This window comes from Antedon mediterranea, chromosome 6 (assembly GCF_964355755.1).
Source record: "Antedon mediterranea chromosome 6, ecAntMedi1.1, whole genome shotgun sequence".
Lineage (NCBI taxonomy): Eukaryota > Metazoa > Echinodermata > Crinoidea > Comatulida > Antedonidae > Antedon > Antedon mediterranea.
In genome coordinates, this window is record NC_092675.1 from 25,757,472 (window position 1) to 25,770,174 (window position 12,703).

Genomic DNA, 12,703 nt, shown 5'->3' on the forward strand with positions numbered 1-12,703 from the left:
TGGAAGTAGTTCTGCAACTGACATTTGTTATCATAGTACTGTACTACATTCTGACTCCTATCCTTGCGTAATTCAATTAATTAATAGTTTTGTTTGAACTTGAAATTAAACTGCATTCAGAATTACTGTTTTATAATTCTCATGTCTTATAAACATTTCAATGACTAGGTCTATTCAATATAAGGTCAGTTGATAATTAAATATATAGCTGATAGGTCATGTATAAGAATTAATATTGTAGGAATAACAAACGGAAAGACATTTATTAAAAAAATACATTTTAAAATGCACGATAGGGATCATCTAAACAAATTATTTTACTGCAGTTAGGCCTACTACATTAAAAAAAACATCTATAGCGTAAAATTTGCGTCGTTCAGCAGTCACTGCAATAAACAAATTGTATGATCCCTCCACCCCGCCAGCGATATTTCTTTTCGTACACAAGTTGGGGACCCCTCATGAAACGTCACAAACTACACATGAATATTCATTAGTCATATCCAAAGTTATGGCGTAAGAATTGAGCTAACTACATTTCGCAAATGCAAACGCTTTCTGTCTAGCCGTCTGTGTAGTCGAGTGGATAAGACTATGAACTTTAAATGGGTTCAATTTCCATGAGCAACTTCTTTATTTAGAGGGTAAGGTTTAGTTATATTTAGGAAGTAGTTCGGCTATCTTTCACATAAGAGGTCTGCAACTTATGTACGAGAAAAAAAATAGCATCCCGCCAAAACATTACGCATCCCACAATAAGCTTTCTAAATAATTTAAATGTACTTGCTGCAATGACTGCAGTACAATAAATGTTGACATTTCCCCTTTAACTGTTGATTATTTTAACATTAAAAATAAAGGCACATACAGTAAACAAAACATGCAATGTACAGTAATATATTTTTAACGAATATTTTTTTATTTCTTTTAAAAAAAAATACTTTTTCTGAAAAACAACAAAACATAGCTGGATAATAAAAATATAAGTTATTTCTACAAATTAACAGTACAGGTCACATAACATAACACAAATAAACCTGTTTTACTTAATTGCACTGACAAAACTGATTATTGCTCAGTTATACATTATACTGGACGAATATATCTGGATACAAAAATAGAAAAAAATGATTTAAAAACATAACAAAATATAAATATATTATAAGCAGAGGAAACGTATTACAAATACTTTGACATTAAATACTACAAGTTTACAATGAAAGGACCTTCAATGTTAGGTAACGACATAGTGAATATATAAACGATCCTTATAGGAAATCCTTGATATAAAATGCTGACAACTTAGATATAAACATTTGTATGCAAGATTTTTATCTTACAAAGTAGTAATAAAGAGCTTTCGATTTGCGAAGACTGACGACCAAAGATACAACAAGATACAAAATCATGTTTTTATGTCATTCAAGTTTAAAGCATCCAGTACAATTACAGTGTTAAATACATCAATAAATACATTTGGGGGTAACAAAGTCGTTACAAATTATATTTTCTTAGTGGTTGTTTTAATCAAATTAGTAAGCAGCATGATTGTGGAAAAACATCCAGTAATAAATACATATAAATAACTGTCATTATGTATTACATGATTTTAGACTGGCCACATGGAAAATCCAGGTGTCATTATTCTTATTACAATAATAATAACAATCATGATTGATTGAGATTGGTACAGAAGTAATTATATATTTTTATATATTCTATAATTAGAATATTTCATTTGGGTTTGTTTTGTGAATTTACTAGTACTAGAATTAGTATTTTTGTTATGAATGTGCTTTGATTTTCGAATCTTCTTTTATTTTCCAGAACATAAGCTGTAGACATGATTTAGCATCTTCTGTACTGTCATGTCCATCCACTGAAAAAAAAAAATATAAAAAAATAAACATAATAATACTAACACCCTGGGCTGGCATTTATCAACCTCTTTGAGCCCGTTCGGACTTTACAATTTACATGTGTAATGGTCACTTGTGATGTAATTTTGAGATAAACCAGCTGCTTCAAAACCCCAACTCATGAGGTGGATTTTTCCATTACTCTACCCCTTAAACTGCAAGCTGATTAACCACAAGATAAGGAGCAATTTTACTAGTGTAAAAAGATGCATGAAATATGACCTTGCTGGGTAAACATCTTTGTTTTGTAGAGGTTACCAAGTATAATGAAAACATTTAATTGCAACTCTTGTATTGGTAGTGTCTGGTTTTAGAAAGTTGAAAGTTCCAAATGAGCTGTTTAAGCCACAAGGTGAAGACAAACTTTAAAATAAAAGCACTCAGAAACTGAGTGAAGTACTTGGCAACATATGGCGCAGTTAAAAGAATTCAGATTGTTTTTTTTAATTTGTGAAGTTATTAATGGACCGATTTTCTTGAATTTCAATAAGCATATTTTGGAAATATTCAGAATGATAAATTGAAATTGTAGATGCTATCGTGCTAAGAAACAAAGCAAGAACTATTTAGCAATATTATTTACTGTATTTTTACAACCAAATGATTTTTCTGATCTTACCATTGTTTTGTATTATTGTGTTTAAGCAATCTGCCATCAAGGTTCTCAGAGCTTTCTTAAATGGTGGACCTCTTCTATGTGGAAATACTATTGCTGTATCAATCACTGTACTGTGTATGAGCTGTATAGAAAGCCATGAAATCAACATTATTCACTGATTTCAGAGTTATGATTTGTCATTCAAATAAGCATCATGTTTGAATTTGAACATTTGATAAAGTAGATTTAGAAAAAAAATCAATACTTTATATAGGTAACTACATCATAATTTAGTCCTTTGAATAAAATATCAAGTCATTGGTGTCTTGTGCATGGTAAATCAGTGTACTGATAATGATATGAGGTGTAGGGGATCATGTTCTAGGTCATAGTAGGAGAGGGTAGAAAGAGTAGAGGATCGTTTTCTATGTGCTGATAATAGCATGGGAAAGTGTAGGGGTTCATTGTGCTTATAATAGTATGAGAAAGAGTAGGGGATCATTGTGCTTATAATAGTATGAGAAAGAGTAGGGGATCATTGTGCTTATAATAGTATAGCCCCTTTCTCACAGAGCTGTGTGCCAGGAATATTGCGGGAATATACCATTACCATGCCGGTATGGTTTTCTGTGTCTTGGCATCATGCCGGCATCGACATGACCTGCTTTAGACCTAGTAATATTCTAGGGATATTCCCCGCAATGCCAGACGGGCATTCTGTGAGAACGTAACGCTGTTATATTCCGGGGTTCCCCGTCGAGGCTTTGACACCTTGCACGGTCAGGCAGGAGAAAGAGTAAAGGTCTATTTGTGCTGATAATGGTAGAACAAAGAGAAAGGAATCGTCCCTTATTGTGCTGATATGGCATTGTTATTGGTGTGGGCCCAATTTTCAGTTGACTTGAGGCCTATTTACATTTTAGATGAAAAGAAAGCATGTGGAAATGTATACCTTGAGAGCTAATAAATCACTTTCTAAGCTGTGTCCTAATAAAATTGTGTCAGCACTGAATAAACTGAGTAATACTGCTTGAACATCTCGTATTGATGTAGTCACTGACTTCATATCATTCTCTGTTATGCCACTGAATCTAAAAATAAACACACAATAGGCAATTACACAAACATCTGTTGGCAAAATATGAGAAAGTGCATGTCTAGCTACAAACAAAGACCAATACATACAACAATTGAACACGCATAGCATTGTTTATAAAAAGTGAAACCCTTTTCACCAATTTTCATAAATATTTAATATAAAGTTATGGGCTATGCTGTAATAGTTTATTTTCAATATACTACACTATAATGCCCAGTTCTAAATGTTGTGACCACAAAGACCTTGAACTGTGATTGAAAGAAAAGCTTTGCACATACATTTTGTTTACATCACATGTCTACTGAGCTGTTTGATTCGCATGAGTGCTCATGAACATGTGACAACTCATTTCCTGAGCTCTGATTAGTTGCATATTAAAACTATTCAACTACTATTTCAAAGAAGCAAATGCATATGCATATAAGCTGATGCTTTTGATTCATGCACAACTTCACCTAGTGAAAAACAGGCTTATACCATATACTGTAAAGGCCAACATTTTCGCAGCCCTAAATTTTCGCGATTTTACATTTTTAATTATTTCGCAACCTTTTATTTTCCAGATTTGAGTTTCTTGTGTAATTTGTTGAACCAAATTGGTGAATGTATTTCGCCTCCTTGATGAACGTCAAACAATTGAATAGCGTTGAGTAACATTACAGAATACACGATTGTAAATTTAGGGATGTAAATAAATAATGGCTAACTACAGTAAGCCTAGGTTATGCCTGATCGACTGTAAACAACATTGTTGGGAATTTCGCACGCCCTTAATTTCGCGATCGTTATTCAAGCATTACAATACCTTGTGTTGTGATCTACAATTGGATTAGGTGGTTTCACTAGACTATCATAAACCTTTTCCATAGATTCTCCAATCACTGTTACTCTTGTCAACTCTAAACCCTTGTTAGTGTAGCACTACAAACAGAATAAATGAAAATAATACTGGTTATTAATGAAGAAACAAGGTATAAAATATATTTTAACGAAATCTGTTTGATTTAAAAAAATGAAGATGGTTTTAGTAAAAAATTGCTATTTTGGATCATGGAAAAAGATATTTGTGGCAGTGACATATATAGAAGATAGACAACTTCATCTCATTTTATTTAATATAAAAAGAAGTTATTTTAATGTGCACGTACAAATCACAAGTAATGAAAGTGAAATCAAACATATCACACAGGAAAAATATATATATAAACAAAAATATAACAACTAAAAATGTATGATTTACCATTCAAACTAGGCAATCTTAATACTAAAAAGAGTAATTAAAGAATTACCATTTCACAGTCAAGTGCAAATACTCCGGGGCTTTTATTTGGTAAAGGTGATTTAGCAATAGTTTTCATAAATCCATCAAAATTTTCACATTTTTCATCAGTAACATGATACTAAAATAAAAAAAAAACAGGAGAAGCAAATAAGTTCAGAACCTCAATAATTTTATGCTTTATCAAATTATATTTAAACTATGTATAATTGTACCTTGCCCACACAACATCCTGTGGCTTCTGCATCACCAGAGCAACATGTGTATCGTGACTCAAAACTGCCCGCAACTAAAAATAAAGTTACAGCAATTAAATATTTAACATTAATATTATTCATTCATTTAGCATTGTAATGTTCTAATCTGCTAAACACAAACATATTTATTTCAAAATAAAATAATTTTTGTCTAATCTAAAAGTAAAAATGTACCTTTTACATACTCAATTACCATTTATATAAAACTTTCAAACTATAAAATTGTTTCTGAATTCAATGATATATCAATTTTACGAGTTAAATTATTCAATGGACACATCAACATATGAAAATATTCTCCTCATTCTACGTTTATTCAATTAATACACTGCTCCCTGTTTGAATCAATAACGAAAGCTATGCCATTAAAAAAATATTCTCAAAATGCTTACAAAAGTCTAAACGAGCAGTAGAACAACAAATCAAACTTATACTGAACAGCATGTGATGCAAAATTAACCAATGAAATGACAAGGATACATTCATGTGCATTCTAACAAACAAGTATTACTGTACTTTCTGATGTGCACCATCTTTAGTGATGCACAAATATGTGTTTATTAGGTAGCTTCTGATTAGTGACAACCAATGACCTGAGTTAGGTCATGTTAACTCATTGTTTGCATGTGGGGAAGTTGGGACACTGTATATTCCTCAACACAGTTTTGATGGGGTATACATGTTTACATACAAGTGGACAGCAGATATTTCAGAACATATAAAACTACCTTTCCTTTTCCATAACTTTCCCCAATGATACACACATTCTTCTTTTGTTATATATCGTCCATCAGGTCTGCGTAAAAAGGCTTTGCTACACCGAGTGCATATGTTGTGATTGGCTGCAAGAAAATGTTTGTTTATTTCAGCAAAACAAAAATTATTAGTAAATGATTAAAATAAATAAGTTTGAAGATAAAGGCCAAAATAAGTTTAAAAACTTTAAGTCAAGGTCACTGATTAAAATTGAACTTAAAATTAAAGACCAGTAAAATAAATAATATCTTATTATCCTTTTGTAGTGGCAAGGTATTACCTATCAGATCTCTCAACCACCAAGCCACAGGGCTCATCAAAACTCCGGAGTTTACACACAAACAGGGTATATGATACAAGGTAAATATAATACAAGTTTAAAACTAAAGACTTTACAGTTGTATACAGTACTTACGATCAGATGATTTTACTTTTTTCTTGACTTGCACATAGACAATGGCCTTACCCGATGTGTTTGAATCAGGCCGTGGGTAACCATTATCATTTAGTTCTTGTTCTGTCATTAAATATTTCTGCAACATGTTGTATAAATTCAAGCCTGTATAAAAAATGTCAATTAAATAGATTTTTTTTTCAATCCCACGATATGTTTAGTACTAGTAGTGCAACAAGAAATTATGGATTATTCGAACTAATGCATCTATCTTCTTGCGTTGTGCCTTTAAGGATATTAGATTAGCCTGTGAGAGGGTTCAAGACCCGTCTGTGTCATGCTTATAACCTGTAATGGCAAGATACATTGTACTTTAAATGGGGTGTATAGCCATTGGTTCTGTGTACTTGCAGTATATTACCCATGTACACAATAAAGAACTTCGTACTATGTTGCCTCTATGTGTGCTTGTCATAATCAGTTTGTTATTTATATATTCCTGTCAGTGAAACATAAAAAGGGAGCACTGAGAAGATACAAGAGCTGTCAAAGACAACTACCAATTAAAACAGTAAGTAGCCAGTATAGAGTAGAAATAAATTAAGATTTACTTTTAGGAAATCTACTCTGAAACTAACCTCTAAGTTTTGAAAAATCCATCCCAATCTTCTCTTGTATACTAAAACTTGTTTGAGCTGCACGCTTCCCTCCAATGTTTGCCAAATGAGAAACAGATTTTACTGGAGTTGATGTCTTTTTAGTATTTCTATTGTCCATGGATCGAATTCTTTTCACAGTGTTTATACAAACATTTAGATAAACATTTTTCGAAGAAGCTTTTTCACAAGCGAGCTTCTCTTCTCCTAATGCCTAAAAAGTAAAAGGTTTTGTCAAATTGTTTGTTTACTAGTATAAATGAATATTTAATGAGTTCACTAGAGTGCTTACCCACAGATAACAAGATGCAACCCAAATGACTATACCAACAAAGATGACAGTTATTGTCACAAAAACGTGTGGTAAGTGAGGTAATAATAATATTCATTTGGTTAAAAAAAACTATAATTTACAAATCTATAAACAAAAACAATAATTTTTCATTTTCATGGCCAGGCATCCAAGAACACACTCTCATTGTACCCACTTCGGACTTATATTCATTTCATATGGAAATGACTTTATCTTAGTTTTCAAAATGTACCTTTGACTTAAACGGTAACACCAACTTTATCTAAGAAGGAAAATCCAATTTGCAAAAGTCTAAATCAATTATGCACTAGCTATTATAAGTTACCGTATCAAATGCTGTTTGCTCCTCTAGGCCAACTTTTATCAGCTCATCAATAAACATTGTCAGGTAACGTTGTCGTACAACATTTGGTATATTCTTACCGTATCCAAGTGGTATAACAGGTCTCTTGCTGGCCTAAAAAATAAGTGTTCTTAAAACATTTTGAAACTTTTAAATGATAAACAGCTAAAGTAGTTTAGAGATAATTGTACAGTATACAAGGGAAGATGCATTAAAAGAAACATTACCTTTGTTTTTGGTACATGGGCTACTCTTTTGACACCTTTGTCTGCCGTTCCGGCAATAGTGACCCAGTCTACAGATTCTCTTGGTGTGGGTTTCGGGCTTTGTAAAACTTTTTTGCTGGAGACTACCGATCTGTCAACCGACGTCCTTGATGTATTGGAAGGAGTTGTTGATCTGTCAATTGATTTCCTTGATGCACTAGAAGGAGTTGCTGCAATTGAGTTGAAAGAGTTGGTCTGGGAAGGAGTTGTTGATCTTTCAGCTGACTTCTGTGATGTTCTGGAAGGAGTTGCTGTAATACTTTTATTCCCTTTTGGTGTACTTGTCTTTGGAACAACTTTAGGTAGATGTGCTAATCTTCGTTTATCAAGAGATGACTTTTCTTCAGCAGGAACATTTATTCTTCTGGCAAGCATCTCTTGTATTTTAAGATATCGATTGTGACATATTTGAGCAGGGCTCTGGGCTGGAATACGACGTTGGACTGGACGTCTAACCTATATATAAATTATATGCCATCATTATAATGCAAAGTCTTTCCCAAATATCCAACAGAAACATAAATATATAAATTTTATATTTTTTTTCTTCACATCATTTGCCTAATATTAATAATTTTTTAATATGATATGAATGCAATGTGTCCTTTTGTGCCTACCTCTCCATGTTTGGATACATGTGCTTGTCTTTTTCGCCCTGGGTGATTTGTATCTACATATTCTTCTTCAATATTCTGGAAGAAAAAATATTATAAATACACAATTAGTTATTGTATAACAACATTCCAAAAATTCCATTATTATCTTATTTTAAGTAACAGTTTAATAAAATAATTCCCTTTGGCATTTTTCTACCAATTTCACAGTTTTTTTCTATCCTTAAGTGCTGCTTACATTGTAATATAAGCTCCACATTTACAATTTCCCTTTTTTTTTTAGAGTAAAATTTTATATTAATCATAAAACTGACCATTTTAACATCAGGAACTTCCTCAATTTTGACTTTAGTTTCTTCGTTGAAAATCTTTAAGCATTCTTCATATGTATCTGTTTCAAAGTCAGTAAGATCACTTGAAATGTCATTGTAGGAAACACTGTCATAATCATCACTGGTTGTAAAACTTTTCTTTTTAACGATTTTGCTGGTTTTGTGTTTTTTAAACACCTTGTTAGATGGTTTTTCTTCTTCAGAAAGTGTTCTGCTGGCTTCCCTTAAGTTTTTAGTACATTGTTGTTTTTTCGATGATGACACAATTTTCATTTTCTTAAAAATATTTCCACCTTCTTCCTCAGAATCTTCACCAAACAGTTCTATGCTTATTTTTCTTTTCTTTGTCTTTTTTATTTCTTCACTACTGGAGGATGATATAATATAAATTTCTTTTTTAGGAGCTTGGTTTTCTGACTTTTCTTTCTTTATTTCAAGATCTTCTGTTGAATCTATTTCCTCTATATTTTTCCCACTATGCATAGTTGAACAATTTTTCCGCTTATTTTCTTCATGTAAAAAAGGAGATTTAGATTTTGAAATACTTCTTTTTGATTTTTCAATCTTTAACCTTTTTAATTCAACAGACTTTCGTAAGAGTTGTTTAGATTTTTCTTTGGAACTTCCTTTTTCAATTTTCAATAAATTTGATTTATCACTTTCTCTTTTTAAAAGAAAACCATCTTTATTGTCAATTTCCGTACTGCTATTGTCTGTCTCAATTTTATTGGCTTTTTTGGTCAAGTTTGAATTTTCTTTAAACTTCTGCACAGATTTCTTCTTTTTCATTATCATTTCACCAAATGATTTATTGACTTTACATTTCTTAGAATATGTTTTAACAGGTTTTTTAATGGTCTGTATTCTGCTAAAGAACTCTGCTAATTTTTCTTCTGAAATTTTAGGTTTAATAACAACATGTTCTTGCACATGGTCAGTTTCCTCTTTTTCAGAATCCTCTTTGTCATGGTCATCACTTTCAATGATCTGCAAATCTCCAGTAGTATCAGAGCTATAGTAATCATTATTTGGTTTGATTTTTTCCTCTTTCATTTCTTTATTGTTTACATCTTCAATGACTATTAGAGAAGCTTCATCTTTTTTAATTTTCTTATTAGATACATTATCATCATCTACTTCTATCAGCCTTTTATTTTTAGTCTTTTGTGAATTTATTTTCTGATCAATTGGATTTTCTTTACTTTCTTTTGTAGAATAATTTTTGGCAGGATGATACTTTTGTTCATGGTCTTCTGAAGATGATGCTGTCGAGAGGTCATTATAGGTCAACTTTGTTGCATGATATACTAACTGTGTGCTACTTGGAGAATTGGCTGTATCTTCAGATGCATCTTCATTGGTTTGTAATTCTTGCACAGGATCATATACAAAATCATCGTCAGTAGGGAGTACGCTGTCAAATGAATATCTCTTTGAACCATGCAGATCATCACTGTTTTCAAGGTATTTATTAGAATTTGTTTTGTCTGTGATTTCATCAGGTTCGGTTTCGGAAAAAGCCAAGTCATTACTACCAAAATGACCATACATCGGTGTTGCCTTGTAGGAAAATTCAGCAGTAGTTGACTTCTCTTTCGGTATCGGTGTTGCCTTGTAGTGTAAAACACCACTAGATGTGTCTTTGCTGCCACTGGCTTCATCTTTAGGGCATTTAGCCAGAGGTGTCGCCACATAAGAGCAGCCATTCCCACCAACACTTTCAACTGGATTTGAATTTTCACTTGTAACCACAGGAGATTCTGCTGAAGAAAAAAATGCCCAATTTGAAGGACCATTTTATAGAGGCTAGAATTAATTAACTGAACTTTTCCAGTTGACTCAACACAACCACAATCGTTAAAATTTACTTCCAATAAAACAATTATTAAGAAATTAAATATTTCTACATAATCTAATGATTGAAAACATTTCAATAGAAATAGGAGTGTGATTTAAAAAAAATTAGATTCAGGTTTTCATATTTATCAACTGTGGCGTGGTCTTTCAAAATTAGCTGTAAATGAGGGTGGTGAGGTCATTCAAGATGGGCATAATACTAGGCATAATATTTGGAAACCTGTTTGAACTTGCCGGTTGACTGAAACTAATAGTAGTGTTATTGTTGGGTAAAACGTCTGTGCAGATGGCATATGGTCTATTGTAAAAGTAAAGTTGTTCAACTCAAGAATACATAAGAAATGAGTGAGGCTACTGAAAAGGATTGTTCCTGGTACATACTACACATTGAATTTAATAATGTAAACAATTTTGATCATCTTTTTTACCTTCTTCCAAGATAAGATTTGTAATAAAGTTGGGACCTTCTGGCCAAATTGGTCCGGCAGACGAGTCCAGGATAGAATCATGTATGGAAAAAATCCTGACAGGATAGGCTAGGCCAACCATTAGTATACTATCAGTATGCGAGCATTATTGATTGAAGATATATTTCAATTCAATTCAATTCAATAAACTTTATTGTCAAACTCATGAATGGCTTTAAATTTTGGCTGAAAGTACACACAATTGTCTAAAAACATTGTCGCACAAACAGTAAAAAAGAATAAAATCACATAAAACTGAGAACAAGATGTCATATAAAAAAAAAAATACAGATTGAGTTAAAAATACAGCTAAAATACTTATTGCGTTTATCTTTTCCACATTACATTAAAATGCCTCATAGCAGATGGGAGAAAGGATCTACGTAGGCGTTCAGTGTTCCAGCGAGGATACTGTATGTAGGGCCTAATGCGCCCAGACCGGCGTTACGTAATGTACTGGTTAAGGGGGTGGCTAACATCTGACATAATAATAATAAGTTTATTTGTAAGTGCGTTGTTAAGAACTTCATCTGATTTCTTAATATCGTTTCCTATTATCCTTTTGGCAGATTTACTTATTCTTTGTACTTTTTTCATGCATTGCTGGTTTAAATTGTATATAATTATGTCTTTAAATAAATGTTTTACCGATGACATACATTAATTAATTACATTAATTTGATACAAGGGCTGATGGCTTGTTGATGTATTCTGCCCAGGGACAGTGCATCTTTATTGTGTATAGCCTAAACATAGGCCTAGCATGGAGTAAAGAATATTATTATTCTTTACTCCATCATGGGCCTAGGTAGCCTGGCTAGGCATATACTAGGCCTAGCTAGGCTAGCTAGGCCGTAATTAATATAATGTGGAACCTTATTAATTTTGCCTAGGCCTAGATGACTAGCTAGGCTTAGATCCATTGGATAGATTTGCTTATATTCAATCCAAATGTTAGGAAAACTTGCTAGCTGGGCCTAGATAGACATATCTTTTGAAACGATCGTTTACCTTTGGAAGTTCGAACATGCCTGAAATGACAGTACGGCCGACGACACATGCCGCGGCCTTGAACATAAAACGGGCAATTTACCCCTCGGAAATAACCAGAGGATGTAAACATTATTATATTGTAAAAAAACCCTACGAATATCCTTTCGTTATCGCTCACATTGTTATCATATATAATTAACTATTAAAGTGAATTATATAACAGATACAAGCTGTAAAACAGTGTAGGCTAGTATAGGCTAGCCACCACTGTGTAGGCCTAGTAGCTTCTTTGTGGACGACTACTCAGCAGGCTCCTGTCCTCGATCCTGTGCAGCTTTTTGTTGAGTTTATGCTGCTCACTACTATTAGTAGTACGGAGCGCCATTTATGCCTTTATTAACTTCAATAATAGAAAATAGTACTACGGTAACTGCTCAAGTGGACCCAATTTAGCACCAGGGTAGCACAGTGATATAAAATAGAAATAAGTCACTACTTTTAATATCGTTTCGTATGTTAATACACTGTGCTCAAGTGGACACAATTTGGCACCAGTGGAG

The 12,703-nt window shown here is 32.7% G+C and overlaps 1 protein-coding gene across 2 annotated transcripts; it reads right to left on the reverse strand.

The window, feature by feature from the left end:
* Positions 1-970: 970 nt before the first annotated feature.
* On the reverse strand, positions 971-12,258 carry LOC140052211 (uncharacterized). Of its 2 annotated transcripts, none has more exons than XM_072097668.1 (14): positions 12,162-12,258; positions 8,809-10,589; positions 8,498-8,572; positions 7,842-8,336; positions 7,597-7,728; positions 6,941-7,172; positions 6,324-6,467; positions 5,881-5,994; positions 5,111-5,184; positions 4,906-5,016; positions 4,422-4,537; positions 3,470-3,608; positions 2,539-2,659; positions 971-1,879 (listed from the first exon to the last, which is right to left on the reverse strand). In XM_072097668.1, exons 1-14 carry the CDS (start codon positions 12,208-12,210, stop codon positions 1,785-1,787), a joined length of 3,678 nt encoding a protein of 1,225 aa, XP_071953769.1. In that variant the 5' UTR covers positions 12,211-12,258; the 3' UTR covers positions 971-1,784. The 2 variants fall into 2 exon arrangements, with proteins under 2 accessions (XP_071953769.1, XP_071953770.1); XM_072097669.1 differs by having other exon boundaries at positions 8,809-10,586; positions 12,162-12,238.
* Positions 12,259-12,703: the final 445 nt, after the last annotated feature.